The sequence below is a fragment of the Cetorhinus maximus genome, chromosome 2, assembly GCF_964194155.1.
Source record: "Cetorhinus maximus chromosome 2, sCetMax3.hap1.1, whole genome shotgun sequence".
NCBI classification, from domain to species: domain Eukaryota; kingdom Metazoa; phylum Chordata; class Chondrichthyes; order Lamniformes; family Cetorhinidae; genus Cetorhinus; species Cetorhinus maximus.
In genome coordinates, this window is record NC_135880.1 from 69,725,207 (window position 1) to 69,744,815 (window position 19,609).

General features: G+C 40.2%; 1 protein-coding gene across 3 annotated transcripts in view; it reads left to right on the top strand.

Annotated features, from left to right (window-relative positions):
- The window catches only part of pam (peptidylglycine alpha-amidating monooxygenase), a 353,785-nt gene that overhangs the window by 109,710 nt on the left and 224,466 nt on the right, over nucleotides 1–19,609 (top strand). For all 3 annotated transcript variants that reach the window (XM_078565974.1, XM_078565966.1, XM_078565978.1), the window contains exon 4: nucleotides 3,699–3,756. In XM_078565974.1, the coding sequence (XP_078422100.1) occupies nucleotides 3,699–3,756 (58 nt within the window). The remainder of the gene's footprint in view (nucleotides 1–3,698; nucleotides 3,757–19,609) is intronic.

A 19,609-nucleotide genomic window follows, 5' to 3' on the forward strand; every position in this document is an offset into this window, starting at 1 on the left:
ACTCTGTATAGGCATGATCTGATGAGAATTCATGCAGTATCTTCAAAGCAGCAGTAGGGACATTGGATGATGGAAAACCAAATGCGCAATACTTTATTGGAGAAACCTAATGATTGTAATTTGGCATTTGGAAGAATAATATTGAGCACCACTTTCCATCGAATGCATTCACAGTTTTATCAAAGCCATTTGACTATTGTAACACTTAGTGTAAGCAGTTTTGCCTGATGTAAATTAGAGCCAAATTCAGGAATAATTTGGAATCTTGCCATATAGACTGAAACAAATCAATAAATCAAGGCTCAGAATTGTTCCAGCACTGCAGCAGAAGCTGACACAGGTTACTCATCCGATGTAAAAACTTCTCATCTGCCAACCTAAGAGATTAAAAATTTACTTGCTGTGGCATGTCAGCACATTATGGGAAGTATGCTTTGGCAGTGGAATGCATTCACTGATCTGTTGGATAAGTTCCATGCTATCACCAGTGATCCATTGCTAAGTCTATCCAACCCAGCAGAGCAATAGTTAATTTTGAAATCTGGTTTATATTTTAAAGAGAAAGCAATGAATTGATGTCTAGAAAAGGTTGCAATTCTGTCAGAGAGATTTTCAATTAAGGATTCATTTTCAGCATCTACATAGTAATTGTATTAAATTTAATTTTTTGTTGTAAATCTTGTAGTTATTTGTGCTATATAGCCTGATAATGCTAATAAATTAGATGCAAACATTAAACAGTTGCAACATTAAAAATTTATACAAAACCAATGACTGCAATCGCTTATGGAGGATGGAAGAGAGAGCTTTTTTGCCATTTTAAGCAAAATTGTGCTATATTATCTACTTGGTGTGTTTGTTGATCCTGTGTGCTGATGCAGTATCACCTGAAAGCTCAGTTGTGGCTCAAGGGTCAGAAAACTCATTTTTAATTGGATCATCTTGGTTGATGCTGGTCTATCTGGGGCTATAAATGTGCAATTTGTGTCAGCATTATATTATTGTCAATGACTTGGTGACTCAACATCACCGCACACATGTATGATGATGTCTTGTTTGCTGTCATGACACTGCCTTCTGCTACCATCAGGACACTAGTATTTCACACATGCACCAAGGCAAATTGTCAAAGCCAGTCTATGCAGATGTAATGCAGATGCAACTAGTTTGAAAGAAACTACAGGAAAGCAGCAGATTTTTACGTTTCAACGTGAATTAGGAGCAGGAGTAGGCCATTCGGCCCCTCAAGTCCCTGCTCTGCTATTTGATAAGATCATGGCTGATCTAATTGTGGTGTCAACTTTCCTGTCTACCCCCTATACCCTTTAACTCACTTGTCAGTCAAGAATCTGTCCAACTTGGCTTAAAAATATTCAATGACCCTGCCTTCGCTGCTCTGTGGGGAAGAGAATTCCCACAGATTCCTCAGAAGAAAATTCTTCTCATCTATTTCTGAAAATGGAGGCCCCTTTTTAAACTGTGTTCCCAAGTTCTAGCCTCTCCCACAAGCGGAAGCATCCTTTCAGCATCCACCCTGTCAATTCTTATATGTTTCAAAAAAATCACCTCTCAATCTTCTAAACTCCCATGGATACACCAACCAGTCCATTCTTTCTTCACAAGATAACCCCTTCATCCCAGAAATCAGTTGAATGCATCTTCTCTTATATCCTTTGTTAAATAAGTAGATTGAAACTGCAAACAGTGCTCTCGATATAGTCTCACCAACGTCCTATCCAATTGTAGCAAAACTTCCTTACTTTTATATTCCATTCCCCTTGCAATAAATGTCACCATTCCATTTGTCTTCATAATCATTTGCTGTACCTACATACTAACTTTTTGTGATTCATATACCAGATCCCTCTGTGCTGCACAGTTCTGCAGTCGCTCTCCAGTTAAATAACGTTGTCCTTTTCTATTCTTCCGAAGTGGACAAATTCACATTTTCCCACATTATAATTCATCTGCCATATTTTTGCCCACTCACTTAACCTATCTATGCCCTTTTGCAGACTCCTATGTCCTCTTCACAAGTTACTCGCCTTCCTATCTTTGTGTCATCACCAAATTTAACAACTATATATTTGGTCCCTTTATCCAAGTCATTGTAAATAGTTGAGGCCCCAGCACTGATCCCTGTGGCAGTCCACTCATTACATCCGTTATGGCTGCCATCTCCCCGGGAAAAGAGGAGAGAGAGAAGAAACCGTGAATAAGCGAGCACTGCTCACGCGATGGGTGACGCTGTCTACAAAGTAAAAAGCCCAGGCAAGTGAATTCGCGAACAAGGAAGTCGCAAATGGCGGTACTTCACTGTATTGCAAAATAGACATATATCTGAAGTTACTGATTTTTTTTTTAAATTAAAGAGCATTTTATTAAGTTAGTGCACCTATGTGCACTCGTTACATTTTGCCAACCCAAAAATGACCCATTTATCTCTATTATCTGCTTCCTGTTATGCTCTGTCCATGCTAATATGTTACCTCCCACACCATGAGCTCTTATTTGGTGTAGTAACCTTTGATGTTCATCCTTGTCAAATGCCTTTGGAAATCCAAGTACACCACATCTACAAGTTCCCCTTTATCTATATTGCGTGTTACTTCCTCAAAGCTTTAAAACCTTTGAACGGAGAGTGAAACGTTCTGTTGAGATGACACCTTAATCAGTTAATTTGTTATCACAGATTTTGATTTACAGGTTAATAAGTGAAAGCTTTGATAGGTCTTGACATGAGATTGTAATTTGGGTGCTTGATGAGGAAAATCTCACAACAGAGTAATTGCTGATGGATTATTTACACTCTGGTATGGTTGTGGTGTGTGGCAATTCACCACTGGTTGGCTACTATTCTGTTGATAAGTTTGTCCTGTACTGGTAGTTTAGTTGGGTTTTAGAAATTCATTGTTTTGTACATTATTGGTTGTGAAGCATGTGCTACCAGCCTGTGGCACAGCACATAGGTGCACTAACTTAATAAAATGCTCTTTAATGTTTTTTTTAAAAGAAATAGATCAGTAACTCCAGATATTTGTCCATTTTGCAGTAAAGTGAAGTCTCGCCATTTGCAACTCCCTTGTTCGCGAATTCACTTGCCTGTGCTTTTTACTTTGTAGACAACATCACCCATCGCGTGAGCAGCACTTGCTTATCCGCGGTTTCTTCTCTCTCCTTTTCCCAGGGGGGTGGCAGCCATGACAGAGCGTCCAGATCTACAATAATGCCTCTAATCAATCTTAAGTCTTCACTAGCATCTAACCTAACTCTATGCCTCTGTGTTTTATAAGCCTGTCCCCTTGTTTTCCCATCCCTATATTCTTAACTAACCCTTTAGAAAGAATTCAAGGAATCCATGCACCTTGCATGCATTGGTAATCTCTTGCCAAGAGCAATGACACTATGCTCAGAGGCTCCCCGTCTGTCCTATACAGGTACTGCATCACATTTTTGCTGGAGAGTTCAGGACTGCCCTCACATGGCTAGAAAAGAGCGAATTGAATCTCATTCAAAAACATGTTTCCCCTTCACGATTTCGCAGTTTGCAAGATATGATGCGAATGTAACCCCTGCGGTCAGCGAGACTTTACTTAATTTGGAACTAATTCTGTATTTTAAAATGGAACTTAAAAATGGTTGAATTAAAATACTATCATTTAAGAGTTCTGAAGAAACCTTTTTTTCTTCTTTTACAGTCGGATAGCTACTTTTGCACATTTGTTCCAGTGCCACCTGGTCAGAAATCCTATATAGGTAGGTATTCGCTACCAGCAAAAATTAAGTATCTTCATTCTGGTTTAGAGTGTGTGTTCGCCTGTAACAGTTTTATTATTGAGAACATTGAATATTCCAATGACTGTAGCCTAATTTTTCATTGTCAATAGTAAATCTGTGCAGGGATACAAGCTTTTGTGGATCAAAAAGCACAGCATAGTCCAGTTGGGCCATATCTCTGTGCAATAGACACAATGCAAAAAAAAGGATTTCCCATCAGTAGCCAAATACATCAGGAGCCCTAAATTACTGGGTTTGGTTTTTGATTGTAATAATAAGTACACATGTTTTAGTGAATTAATCTGCACTTCAAAAAAATCTGAATACTACAATAAATATCAGGATTTTAACTTGTGTACACACTCTAGAATGTTCTCTGTTGAACTAATAAATTTAAAACAGTTTGAACATCTTGTAAAAAAAACTTTTAAAAATAAGTAATGCTTTTGATGTATGCCTAGAAAAACATGGCTTATCAAAAGATTACAAGTTTTCCCCCTAATTGTACGTAAAATACTTACTCAAATCATTCAGCTGTGATTAATCTATAGTCCACATTTTGCTGCACATTTTCTCTGTTTCTTTGTAGGTTTTATTGGTATATACACAAGACTGCAGAAAATGTAACTTGTTTCATATTTGAAAGGATCCTTAGATGCCCTGAATGCTGTGCTACAAACAATATAATTGTACTAGAAATATTGTATTAAATTTGCAACTATAGCCTGTTATCATTTTTATACAAAAAGACGAAGAACCAAAGCATGCTTCAGCGAGGAATCTCATGTGTATATTGAGAATGAGATTCTTTCTGCTCCCTTAAGCTCAAAAAGTTTGTGCTATATAACTTGCTGGAAATGTGAGTTGGTAATGTTGTGGAAAAATTGAAGGTGCATCTTTGATCTTAGTGAACGCCAGGACCAAATGTCTCCTTAACCAATGAGATTTAAGGATCGAGAAAGGAACAGAGGAATGTCAAAAGTACGGTGAATAATGGTGACGAGTTAGTCAAATCATGTACAGAAAGAGAGATAGAGAGGAAGAAAGATTGGATTAAGAGAAAGAGACAGAAAAGAAAAGTCAAAAAAAAATTGAATTCGTAATTGTTAAAATCCCAAAATAGAATTTGCTACCTGCAGGTTGAATTGGTCCCTTTTTGGATTGTACAGGTTGATTGACTTCGAATTAGTAATTACCGCATCATTAAAAGGGTACTTATACTCTGTTATCAACCTTAATGTACTGTGTGAATTTGATGCGCAAATAATGTGCAAATCCAGCAAGTTATTGGAGTTCTGTGAAGAAGTAACGTGCTTTGGATAAAGGGGAGCCAGTTGAGGTACTGTACTTGGATTTCCAGAAGGCATTTGATAAGGTGCCACATCAAATGTTATTGTGGAAAATAAAAGCTCATGGTGTAGGGGGTAATATATTAGCGTGGCTAGAAGATTGGCTGTCTGGCAGAAAACAGAGTATGCATAAATGGGTCTTTTTCTGATTGGCAGGATGTGATGAATGGAGTCTCACAGGGGTCTGTGCTGGGGCCTCAACGTTTTACAATTTATATCAATGAGTTAGATGAGGGGAGCGAAGGCATGGTAGCTAAATTTGCAGATGACAAAAAAATCAGGTAGGAAAGTGTGTTGTGAGGAGGACATAAGGTTGCAGATATAGATAGGATAGATAGATAAGCAAAAATCTGGCAAATGGCGCATAATGTAGGAAAATGTGAAGTTGTTCATTTGGCAGGAAGCATAAAATAGCAGAGTGTTACCTAAATGGAGAACAGCTGCAGAATTCCGAGGTGCAGAGGGATCTAGGTGCTCCAGTGCATGAGTTACAAAAATTTAGTATGTGGGTACAGCAAGTAATTAAGGCTAATGGCTGCTTCCCTTTATTGTGAGAGGAATTGAACATAAAAGTGAGGATGTTATGCTTCAGTTATACAGGGCATTGGTGAGACCATATCTCGAATACTATGTACAGTTTTGGACTCCTTACTTAAGGAAGGATGCAAATTTGTTGGAGGCGGTTCTGAGGAGGTTTACTAGATTGATCCCTGGAATGAGCAGGATGTCTTATGAGGAAAGGTTGGACAGACTGGGCTTGTTTCCACTGGAGTTTAGAAGAGCGAGAGGTGACTGGATTGAAGTATATAAGATCCTTGAATGGTCTTGGCAAGGTGGATGTGGAAAGGATGTTTCCTCTTGTGGGTGAGTCCAGAACAAGGGGGCACTGTTTTAAAATTAGGGGTCACTCTTTTAGGACAGAGGTGAGGAGAAATTTTTTCTGAGGATTGTGCGAATTTGGAACTCTCTGTCTCACTAAGCGGTGGAGGCGGGGTCATTGAATACTTTTTAAGGTGGAGTTAGATAGATTCATGTTAAGCAAAGGAATCGAAGGTTATTTGGGGTTGATGAGAATGTGGAATTCAGAACACAAACAGATCAGCCATGATCTTATTGAATGGTGGGACAGGCTTGAGGGGCCTATTTCATATGTATGTATGTAAGTTCTTCAAAAAAAAATGGGTAGGCTTGGGGCGAGATACTGTTTGTGTGAAGCAAATGGTGGAGTGTCATAAATTGACCAGCAAGTTCTGGAGGTTCAGAACTCATAGTGTATCTCTTAATTACATGAATTTACTGGCCACTGAGTCATTAACAAACTGTGACTTTTCCAGCAAGTTTCAGCTTTTATTTTTTTTGGAAATTGTCCGATATGTTGATCACAACAATTTTTCTTTGTAGCTTTCAGCTTTATTTGAGATTATCTTTTGCCTTTGTCAGATCCAAATATTTACCAGTGTTGCTATAAAATCAATTTTTTGAAGGTGTTTGGGAGTAATTTAGGCTAATCTCCCCTGCAGCATTTATTTCCAAGTGATCATACGTGAATTGTTTGGTCATTACCTTTTACTGAAGACATAGCCATGAGCAAAAGGTTGCTGGAATTAACAGTGTGTATCCTCATTGTGCCATTCCAAGATGTTGCACCTTGGAATACCTCGATGCTGCCATTTTTTTTTTAAATGAAAAACTTGGCAAGCAACTTTTTAACTGATTAATAAATTAAAGCATTTGGAACAAGCCACTTGGGCATCTACTTACCAGGTTTATACTTCTTACTTTCACGGTTCCATTAGATCCCAGCAAAAAACACAGTAGCATTGTGGGAGCATTGAAAACTGACAATGTACAACATGCCATTTGTAGAAATAATGCGTAGAAGAAATGGGAGTTGTTAAGTAATTTTTAAAAGCTGTTTCAACTGGACTGTTAATTTTCTATTGAGATATAATGAATGGTAGCCATTTCTTAACTACAGAGTATTTACTGCTTTTAAAATAGTGAGACTTAATTTCCCAGCCTTGCAGCTACTATATCTTGACTACAAAGTCTTGTGTTTAAGTCAGCTGTAATCTTCTCGCTTAGAAATTGACTAATGTAAGTAACCAAGGTTGGAGTGATGGACACCTAAGGATTATAACTGTTGCTGTACTGCATGAAAATCCTTAAAGTAAATCCCAAGCATCCAATTTGTTTTGTATTGGTTTTCTGTCTGAGGCTGGATGCTTTATCCTGCTCCATTGGACAGCCTGTTTATTTACCTGGCAGTAAAGACTGTAAATTCTTCTCCTCTACAATCAGCAAAGAGTGCAATATAATATTTGCCGTCCATTGATGATTAATTTGTTTATTCAAGCAACTGAAGAATGTCAAGATAGCAATGGTCCACACCATCCGGTTAACTGCATAAACCTCCTTCTGAATTATGTGAATACAACCTGAGTACAAGCAGTATAGTTCATTTCATCAGTGCCACTGTTTTGCAATGATCTTTTTGATCAACTTGAATTTATACATTCTTAAAGTGAACAGCTCACTAGCCAAGGTCATGTAATTTATATTTGGAGTTATTAATTTTACATAACACTAAATATAAATGGCGCTGTCAGTATAGAAATTGCCTTTCAGCTATACTCTGGTACTAGATGGTTGGTTTGCCACAACATGCATTTAACCTTCTGAAAGGTACACATAATGCGACTCTGGGCTGCTGCTCAGCTGTAGTGACAGCTGAAGGGGGATGTAATGCTGTACAGAGAAGAATTGAGCATGACAGAAAGTAAGCGAACCAATAAATTGAACTGTCTGCATCTTATCCTTGTTTTACTCACTTGACTGATTAGTAAATAAATATTGCTCTTCGTGGACATATTCACGCCAAATAGTCAACACTCCATTAAGTAAACAATGTAAAAAGCTCGTAATGAAGTTCTTTTCCCAAGAAATCTCCACTGTATATGTTGAGGATTTCAGGTTTATATTTTGCAACCTCGATATGCCATGATAATTAATACTTTACATTACGGATGTATGGTTCAGATATTGCTACAAGTTTAGTAACTGAGTAAAAAAAATCACTGTCATATGTTACACCGTTGTTCAAAGAAGGGTGTAAGGATGAACTCATCAACTGCAGGTCAGTCAGTTTAACCTAAATGGTGGGGAAGATTTTAGAAAAGACAACCCAGGACGAACTTTAACAGTCACTTGGAATAGGCATGTGGCAGATGACATTTAACACTGAGAAGTCTGAAGTGATACATTTTGACTGGAAGAGCGAGGAGAGGCAATATAAACTAAACGTTACAATTCTAAAGAGGATGAAAGAACCCAGGCCTAGGGGTATATGTACATAAATGATTATAGGTGGCAGGACAGGTTGCGAAAGTGGCTAAAAAGGCATGCGAGATCCTGGGCTCTATAAATAAAAACAGAGTATAAAAGCAAGGAGGTTATATTGAACCTCTATAAAACATTGGTTCAGCCTAAACTGGAATATTGTGCTTAATTCCGGGCGCCGGACTGTAGGAAGGGTATGAAGGCTTTAGAAAGGGTGCAGAAAAGACCTGTGAGATTAGTGACGAGGAACTTCACAAGGAACACAAGAAATAGGAGCAGGAGTAGACCATATGGCCCATTGAGCGTGCTGTGCCATTCAGTATGATCAAGGCTGATCTTGGGTGTCAATTCCACTTTACTGCCCACTCCCCATATCCCTTGATTTCCTGAGACCTCAAAAATCTGTCTATTTCAGCCTTAAATGTATTTAATTTCTCCTCATCTCAGCCCTAAATGATTGGCTCCTTATCTTGAGGCTGTGCCCATGTCCTAGATTCCCTGACCAGTGGAAACAATCTCTCAGCATCTACCCTATCAAACCTTTTCAGAATTTTGTAGGTTTCAATGAGATTTTTTAAACATTTGTTCATGTGATGTGGGTGTCGCTGGCTAGGTCAGCATTTATTGCCCTTGGGAAGGTGGCAGTGTGCTGCCATCTCACTTCTCATTCTTCTGAACTCCAGAGAATATAAGCCCAATTTACTCAGCCGCTCATCATAGGACAACCCCCTCATCCCAGGGACCAATTTAGTGAACCTTCGCTGTACTGCCTCCAATGCAAGTACATCCTTTCTTAAATGTAGAGACAAAAACTACACACACTACTCCAGATGTGTTCTCGCCAAAACCCTTTACAATTATAGTAGGACTTCTTCATCCTTATACTCTAATCCCTTTGCAATAAAGGCCCACATGCGATTTGTCTTCCTAATTGCTTACTGCACATGCATGCTAACCTTCTGCGTCCCTGTACGAGCACATCCGAGTGTCTTTGAACATCAATGCTAACACGTTTCACACCTTGTAAAAAATATTCTGCTTTTCTATTCTAATGACCAAAGTGAATAACTTCCCTATATTATACTCCATCTGCCATCTTGTTGTCCACTCACCTAACCTGTCTATATGTCTCTTTGTAGCCTCTCTCTGGATCCTCCCCACAGCTCACCTTGCCACCTAGCTTGTCATCATCAGCAAACTTAGATACATTGTTCTCTGTCTCTTCATCCAAGTCATTAACATAGATTGTAAATAGCTGAAGCTCCAGCACTGATTATTGCAACACTGTACTATTCACTGCCAGCCAACTTGAAAATGCCCGTTTATGCCTAATCTCTGCTTATTATCTGTTAACCAATCCTCTATCCATGATAATATATTACCCCCAACTCCATGAGCACTTATCTTGCCTCAACCTTTTGTGTGGCAGCTTATGAAATGCATTTTGGAAATCCAGATATACTACATCCACTGGTTCTGCTTTATCCACCCTACTGGGTACAAGCTTAAAAAACTCTAATAAATTTGTCAAACAGGGTTTCCCTTTAAAACAAGTCAACATGGTTTTACTAGTCATACTACATACAAACGTACAAGTTAGGAGCAGGAGTGGGCCACTCGGCTCCTCAAGCCTGCTATGCTTTTCTAAGTGCATTATTTAAGACTTCCTTAATCAATTCCAGCATTTTCCTAACAACTGATAGCCTAATTGACCTCCTTTGTTGTAAAATGGGGTAACATTTGCCAACTTCCAGTCTGGTGGGACCATTCCCAAATCTAAGGAATTTTGAAAAATCATAGCTAGGGAATCCACTATCTCTGCAGCCAGTGCTTTTAGAACTCTAGGATGTAGGCCATCAGGTCTCAGGGATTTGTTAGATTTTAGTCCCTTAAGTTTCTCCAATACTTTTTATCTGCTGATATTAATTTCCGCACTCTTTTTAGCTCCTAGGTTACTGTCTATTTCTTGTATGAAACTTGTGCCTGTCTTCCCAGTAGAAGACACAAAATATTTGTCCATTGTCTCTACCATTTCCTCATTCCCCACAATAATTTCTCCTGTCTCTGCTTCTAAGAGATCGATGTTTACTTAAGCTACTCTCTTCCTTTTTATATGCTTAAACCAGGTTGAAAGAGCTTTTATATATTTTTGGCTAGTTTTACTCCTGTATTCTAGTTTTTCCCTTTTTGTCAAATATTTGGTGGTCCTTTGTTGGTTTCCTCAGACTTGCTGCTGTTTTTTGCAACATTGTAAGCCTCTTCTTTTCATCTAATACCATCGTTAACTTCTTGTGTGGGCCATGGATGGATCTTTATTGCTGAGTTTCTGTTTTTTAAAGGTATGTACTTTTGTAGAATATTTTAAATAGTTTCTTTAAATGTTTCCCACTGTTCATTTACATCCATACCTTTTAATCCATTTACCCAATTAACCTTAGCCAGTTTTTCCCTCATACCTATATAATTAGCTTTGTTTAAGTTCAAGATTCTTGTTTGTGATTGGAGTATGTCAATTTCAAAATTAACATGGAACTCAATGGTATTATAATCGCTATTTGCTTTTACTATGACATTACGAATAACCCTGCTTCATTACAAAATACTCAATAGCTTTATCCCTAGTCAGTTCCACAACATATTGCTCCAAGAAACTGTCACAAAAACTTTCTACAAACATTCAGTTATATGGATTGTTTGGAGAAGCTGGGGTTGTTCTCCTTAGAGAAGAGAAGGATAAGAGGAAATTTGATGGTGTTCACAATCACGAGCGGCCGAGACAGAGTAGATGGAGAGAAACTGTTTAATGGGCTGAAGGGTTGTGTACCAGAGAACACAGATTTAAAATAATTGGCAAAAAAACCAAAGGCAACAAAAAAAATTATGCAGCAATTGTTTACAATCTGGAATACACTATCCCAAAAGGTGTTGGAGATAGATTCAATTGTGGCTTTCAAATAGGAATTGGATAAGCACCTGAAAGGAAAAAAAAATTGTAGGGCTGTGGGGAAAGGGTGGTGAAGTCGGATTAGCTTAATTGCTCTTGCAGAGTGCTGGCAAGGGCTTGGTGGGTTGAATGGCCCTTATCCGTTCTATGATCTGCTATTCAATAATGCTAAAATCATACCTTCAAGAAAGGGGATGGAGTTGCTGTTCTGGGAGCTTGGTGACTGATGAGGGGCTGTCATTTGCAGGTTTAGCACCAGCACAACATGGGAATGGTCTTTAAAAACTTGGTTTAAGAGATGCAGTATCTAACCAGAGAAGCTTCAATAAGGAAGTAATAACTCTTTTGACCAAAAAGAATGTTGTACACCGAAATACCTGACCAGGGACTTAACAGCGCTAATGGGAAGGTCAGAAAGAAGGAGGCCTCGAGTTTCTTCTCCCTCTTGTACCACTCACAGTAGCTCTGTTTCTGCTTGTTCTGATGGTGGGGCTCAAATCAAGTAATGTTTTAGAGAATCATATTCGATGCTTAAGTGAAAGCTGACAGTGGAAGAAGTTAGTGAATTTCGCCTCGTGTTCTCTCATTCAAGGCAATTGCTTCCTTGTGACAATTGTTATGATTACACAAGGAAACTTTTAAATATTGAAGTACTAGTGTAGCTGCTAATTGAAACCATGGAAAAATTCCGCCACGGAAATAGTTCAGTTACTTTGGCCCAGATCTTCTGATCCCAATAGCGACGAAGGCTGAGGCAATTGCTACTATTGAAGGCCCTAACGGAATCGAAAGTTCCGGGGAGCTGACTTATGCTGAAACACAAGGCTCCATGGGAGACCCCGCTGATGGTCCCACCGGAATCTGTCAGCATGTAAACTTGGGCTGTTTGCCTAAGACTTAGCTACTTTTTTACTCTAATTTATCTAGCAGCATTCTTAGTTGGGGAGCCTGCTCCAAGAGTGCAGCCCTTTAAATCAGGAGGAGTGCCTCCACACTCCCATAATCCCTGTCCCTGCATCCACAGATGCTCACCGCCCCCACTTGGCACCCCCGGCTGATGCCTGCAAATCCCTCTGGGACATCGTGGAGAAGTCCCCTGCTTTTCTTTTGAAATAGTGCCTTGGGATCTTTGACATCCTCCTGAAAGGGTAGATGGGGTATTATGACACAGCTGATGGTAAATGCTGAGCTATTCAACTCCCAGAGGGAAACTTGAAATAACTGTCATATCCAATTTTTGCCATTTGTATGTTTCGAGATGCAGGCTTTGAATTCAGGTATAATAAGAACACTGAGTCTCGAGCTGTTTTTATAAAACCAAATTAAACATTTATTAATTAAAAGATTGTAAGCACATACATATGTCTACAAATTACTACTATAATAACTTCTAAAAATCCCCAATTAATCTGACTCCCAGTTACACCTCCGTTAAGGCAACAGTAAAACACAGATTTAAACAGGCCCCTAGCAAAGCACACTCGGGACAATCAAATTCAAAATTAGTTTCTTTCAGCTCTGGGTCCTTGCAGACAGCGGCTTAAGGCTTACAGGCTGGAGGCTTTAGATTTTAGATTCCATGTCCTTTTATCAACAGCCTTCTCTTCCTTTATACATATTTTCATCTTTGAATGCAACTTCTCATTGTATCACTAGGTTTTTGAGCTTTACTTCTTCTAATAATAAAACTCTTTCATAGCACCAATTTTATTAGTAAGCTTTGGAAAACTAAACACATTGTTTGGCATCTTCTAGCTAGGTATAGTATTTCATCCATTCTTTTGAATGGTTTATTTAAAAATGCAAAATTCCCCCTTTTCACTTCACCTTCTAACTTCCCTATGTTTACCTAATTAACATTTCAAAACTACTTCTCTTCTATACATCAAAACCTCTAGACCAGCTGGCTTTAATCCAATTAAGACACACACACACACACACCACTAGAACTCTATTTTAAAATAGTTTCCAATAACTTTATAGATATTATATCTTCTTGACATGTGGCCTCAGCTTAACGTCTCATCTGTACGGCTGGCATCTCTAACAATTCTGCATTGCAGTATCAGCCTAGATTGTACACTAAAGTCTCTGGAGTTGGACTTTCACCTGAGTCTGATGGTTTTGGGTTAGATTGCCACCATTGAACCACAGCTAACACAGTACTACCATTTGGGGATCAGTGGGTCATGCAGAAAGTTGCTGAGATTCAATATCAGTAAGATTCTTTAGTACAAATTCCTAATATGAGTTTGATGTCAAAGTCCAGGGATTTTAGCAAGTGTACATCAGTGGAGACAACCTTTGTGTCAAGAAGTACAGATTCTTTTTCTTTTTTCGAACAATTAGATAGCTTCAAAATCGTCAGCTACAAACAGTGGACAATCAGGTGTACAGATCCTAGCTTGGCCTGTGATTAATCAAGAAAAATCTATATGAATTTGAAATGAGATCCATTTGTTGTCAAGGTGTACTTCCAGACTGGCAGGATGTTGCATCTTATCCACTGGGTAGGTTTGGGATATAAACTGTGGAATATTCTGCAGTTTAGAGAAGCTCCAGTATAGAGGCATAGCTTTAACTGAGTGTTCTAGGCCAGATGGTGGCAGCCATTTGCATCAAGCTTTTTGCAAAACTAATTTTTAAGTTTCCTACAAAACAAGCTGTCTTGTTGTATGTTGGTCTCTAGGAAAATATTACAACTGATGAAGTACATTCCACTCTACAATTAAAGTCTCAAAATACAGTTACCTTAGCCAAGCTGCATTCACACAATTACCAGCATTGGAAAGAAAATCCTCTCTTGTAGAATATGGAGACCATCTAATGGGGCTTGGACCAAGATTGGTATGGGATTGCCTCTGACATTCTGCAGCTCCCCACACTTCAACATCAAGAAATGTGATTATTTCTAAACATTCTCAAAAGATGGCTGTACAAAAGAGTGGGGAAGGTATTACCTAACAATTTGCAAAGCATATTGATACTATATTATCAAATTTTATGTCCAGCTTTTTGATTCAATTTTATAGGAGATCTTGAGGCTCAGTAGATAGTGTCCCTGCCTCTGAGCTAGGAGCCCTGGGCTCAAGTACCACTCCAGGACTTGTTGGCCATGGAAGGAGTGTTCATAATGTGGTTTAGCAGGTTGATAAATGGCCTGCTAACACTTCCCTACTATTTCCCAAAGGGGGAAAATGGTGTGTATGAAGATACAGCACAAACAAGCATGGATTTTGGGTCAGTAGGGGGCACGGGAGGAGACAGGCGACTACACCGGAGTGAGACGGAGACCGAGTGAGTAGAGAATTAGGCTCACGTGCAAATTCGGTGCACGTGGGAGAGAGGTATGGTATACATAGGAATTATTCCAAGTCGGGAACTGGAGTAGATGAACAGAAACGGACCTGGGTGTAAACATCACCTTCGGAATGGAGATTGGGAAAAAAATCGAAGTGACATCACAGAAGAACTGTCAGTTCATTGGTTGGTAAGAAACTGATGTTAGGGAGCGTCTTTAAATAGCTGTAAATTGGAAAAGCGTATTATTTTTTAAAGAAATAGCTACTTGGATTTGAGTAAGAAATGCTTGGAATTAGGGAAAGTCAGGGCCAGTAATATAAGTAAACTAAAGTAAAATAAAATTAATGTAAGGGAAGTAAAGTTAAGACATGGCAGGGCAGCTTGGTCGTGTGAAATGCGTGTCCTGTAATACATGGGAATTTGTGGACACTACTGGTGACCTAGATGACCACATTTGCAGGAAGTGTTGCCAACTGCAGAAACTTGAGCTCCGGGTTTCGGAGCTCAAGTGGCAGCTGGGATCACCGTGGCACATCCGCGAGGCTGAGAGCTACAAGGGTAGCACATTCAGAGAGATGGTCACACCGCAGGTTAGGAGCATGGAGTCAGAAAGGGAATGGGTGATCGCCAGGCAGTCCAAGAGAACCAGGCAGGTAATACAGGAGGCCATTGGGATCAGTGGCAGATTTACAGTTAGTGGAGCCCTGTGCTCAGCTTCATTTTTAACTCTCCCCACCCACCCAGGACTGTGAACGCTCCTTCCCCTTCGATGCAGCCGCAACAAGTTCACAAATCACGTCTGGAGAAGCCGTCTTTGGCAGATAGGCTGGTGATTTTGAGAGGGGCCGTACTATTCCCCAGGAGTGACCCAAATATACAGTGGCTGTCCCTGTTTCTATGGCAGTATTACCTCCCAAGTTCGGCTGGGATTACCATTCGTTTGGGCAGGTTTCTCAGGTCCGTTGTGTTGTCTGTTTTCCTCCTTCCCAAGGAATCCAGGATCTCCTGAGATTTAACTCAGCTGCAGCTGAGTATACCACTCCAACACTGAGGGTCGCTCCAGGGGTGGCTTAAGCCCCCCTTGCCGGAGATTGCTCATCAGATAGTTTTCTTATACGGATTTCCGTATAAATACAGTGGGATTGTCTTCCATTTTGGATACTGATTTGGTCTGATTTTCTCTCGTGGTCTCCACCCATCTCAGAAAGTCTCGACTGGAGAGGGTTATTTCAACAGTAAAATAGGATGGAGACGCTTTAACAGGAGTCAATTGTAATTCTTCAAATATCTGAACATTGTTTTTGCCACACTTCCCTGCAATGTTCTTGTTGCATGATCAACAATATGAAATTGTGAAATTAGGTCTAATCCTGTAACAAAATATTCCTTCTGACATTATTTATCCCCTAAAGTAGCACAGAGGTCACCGCACAAAGACATGGTTTGCTGTTCAACAATCTACCACAAGAGTGTGGCTGGATTTTAAGCACTTATTTTAAGGGCTTAGATTTGTACGTTTAAAGGGCTTAGATTTGTATGTTCTGCAGTTTTTCATCTGTCCAACAAATGAACTAATGTTAAACGACTTCGTAATTTGTAACGGTTGTGTTTTACCTAACACATGTAACAACACCTCAAGGGCAGTTGGGGATGGGCAATAAATACTGGCCTTATTAGTGACACAATGAATGAATAAAGATGTGATAATTATGATGGTTAGTCAATGTACCTGGGCTAAATCCCTCGGAGCAGTAGGTTCTTTCTTTGATGTATCAATTTATTTATCTTAACTTTTGGTGAAATTGTTTTAAGGATGATGACCTTTTTTCTGTTTTGATGTCTGTTTAACAGTACCGTTGGAAATTGTTCTCAAAAAGGCATTGCAGGTGCGATGTCTCTTGTCTTTGTTTCATGGAGCACACTAAATCAGATATTGATCTAGGGAAAATATTGGAATATTGAAGTTAGGTTCCCAGTTGGAAGAGACATTGGCCAGAATTTTTACCTTAATGGACGGGCGGGCCCCACTGGCTCGGTGGTGGGTGGGCAGCCGAACTCCGCCACCGAAACAGGGCCCGCTGCTATTTTGAGTGGGTGGGCCAATTAAGGCCCACCCAGCGGCCTTCCCGACAGGAAGCGCTATGCACTTCCTGTGCAGGGGATGGCGGGGGGGTGGAATTCCCCATCTGTCAAAGTGCGAAAGAGCGCACATCTCCCTGAGACTAAGTGCTGTCTCAGGGAGATTACTGACAGTATAAAAATCTTTAAAAATAGAAAAATATTAAAATTATTAACATGTCCCCCTCATGTGACAATGTCACACGAGATGGGACATGTTAATAAGAAGCACATAAACTTTATTGAAGTTTTTAAAAACGGACATGAAACCTTATCCCGCCGGTGGATGAGGTTTCATGTATTATCAGAAGCCCGCTGGGGCTCCTGGCTTGCCCGCCAGCCTTAAGGTTGGACGGGCAGGGCATTTAACAAGCTTAATTATCCTGTCAATGGCCTTAATTGGCCATTGACAGGTTGGCGGGCGGACAGCTGATTTCGTTGTCCTCCCGCCTTCCTCAATATTTAAAGGGACCGGGATGACGTCGGGGGTTCCTCCTGACATCATCGCGTGTTATTTTCCCGTCGGTGAGCTGGCCCCGCCCCCAAATCGCCGACAGGAAAATCCTGCCCATTGTTCACATGACATTGTCTCGACTGCAATGCCCTATCGACACAAATTCAAATGGTAACATGTTGCAGTATATTTTGGCAATATGGGAATACAATTATCATGGTATCTTGTTCGAAAAGAACTTGTAAGTAACGTGCCGATGAAAGCATCTGTGTATCTAACTTTCAAAAATGTGTTTAATCTGATTCTATCTGGGTGGGCTGTGTGGTGGATCTGCAGACACATGGCTCTTCCACATAGTAAAACGCTTTCTTTCCAGGCAAAAATTGCTTGAAAGAACATAGAATCAAAACAGCACAGGAGGCCATTTAGCCCATGGAGTGTGTGTCAGTTCTGAAGAGCAATCCGGTTAGTCCCATTCCCCCTGCTCCTTCCCTATATCCCTGAAATGTTTATCTTATTCAAGTATTTATCCAATTCTCTTTTGAGGATTACTATTCAATCTGTGTCTACCATCCTATCAGGCAGTGCACCCCAAATCCTAACCATTCACTGTGTAAAAACGCTTTTTTTCCTACCTCATGTCACCTCTGGATTCTTGTTTTGCTGATTACCTTAAAATCTGTTTCTGCTCATCCTTCAGCTGTTTCTTTCTATTCATTCTATCTGAACTTTGCTCGGCTGAGTGTCAGCAATGGCAAAATATTGAAAGGGTCAACTGTGACTGTTCAGATTTAGCGCTAATAATGTCCACAACAAGAATATGTTGTGTTCAGTGTAATCCCTATCGCACCCAAACAAAATACAAACAGCTCGTTCCCTCTGATTAGGAAACTGCCAATGAATGAAAATGTCCAACTCCCACTTTCCGAGTTATCGGCATCAGAAATTTAAAGGGTGAAGATGGGAAAATATTTGTTGAAAAGATTAAAATTAGGGCAGGCAGGTTTAAAATAATGGGTTTGGATCGCATGGGTTAAGGGACATTATTAAATACAATTGACTGGTTATCGTGTGCGTTTATGTTCTCAATTATTTATTGAAATAGTTTTGAAAGCATTGACATGAAAGATGATTCTTCAAAATTGTCTAAAACCATGTTTTTTGGGGATCTCTAAGAAGGCTTACTGCAATTGTTTTTGCCCCTTAAGATTGATGTGGCCACACCTTGCCCAAGAAGAGCCATAATAACAGTAAAATGCCCCTTCATTCTTTAATAAGAAACTGGCTAGGTGAAGGTTGGGAAGGAGGGGGAAAGGGGTTGGGGAGTGAGAGAGATATGTAAGTGCTTGAGATCCAAATTCAATTGCAACTGAACAGTTGGTGAAACCAGATCGAATCTAGTGTCTCTCGCCACACCCGAAGTCAGGTGTCAGTTTTGGGTTCGCCAACTTTCAGGGTTTTATTTTTGTGGGTTCCTAATCCTGGATCAGCTTGTTACATCAGCCCAAGCCATTAGCTGACTCTCTGTTGATCGACCATTCTTTTCTGTAGTTTTTCCATTTCCAGTTTCGAGTTTCAGCTCTAGAGCTGTCCCTCTTTCAATCTTTTCTTCAGTTCTCTACCCTGACCTTCCATCTTGCTTATCTTCTCATCCTTATCCTCCATTTCCAGTACCTGCTTCCGCAGGTTTGCCACCTCAGCCATGAGGCTGGAGTTGCCAGACTTCCCATGGCTAATTTAACCTTCAATTTCTGAAGTTTCTCCTCGGCTTTCTGTAGACTTCTGTTGGCTTCTTCCAGCTCTTCTAGTTGGCGGTTTGGACCGGACAGCTTTTGCGGTAGCAGGCGGTTCTGAGGCTCTTGAGTGGCAAGTTTGGCCGTCATCTCTTCATGCCATTGCGAAGACTTGGCAAGCTTGTGCCCAAGTTCTGCCTCAACTCCCCATAATGGTTTGTTTTAGTGTCGTGAGAGGGGTGAAACTGTCAGGAGACTTTTTGTATGCAGCCGTGCAGACAGTTTAACGACTCAGCTGAAAGACAGCACTTCCAATAGTTCAGCATTCACTCATCATTTTGGGGCCCCCCTGTCATTTGGGGGCCCCGTGCCACGGCATGGAATGTTTCATTGTAAATCCGCCCCTGCTTGAGGTCCTGCTCGCCAATCGGTTTTCTGTTTTGGATACTGGTGAGGGCATTGGTTCCTCAGAGGAGTGCAGCTTGGCTGTAGAGGAGGGAAGAAGAAAGGAAGAGCAATAGTGATAGGGGATTCGTTAGGGGAAGAAACAGGCCTTTCTGCAGTCTTAGATGTGACTCCAGGATGGCATGTT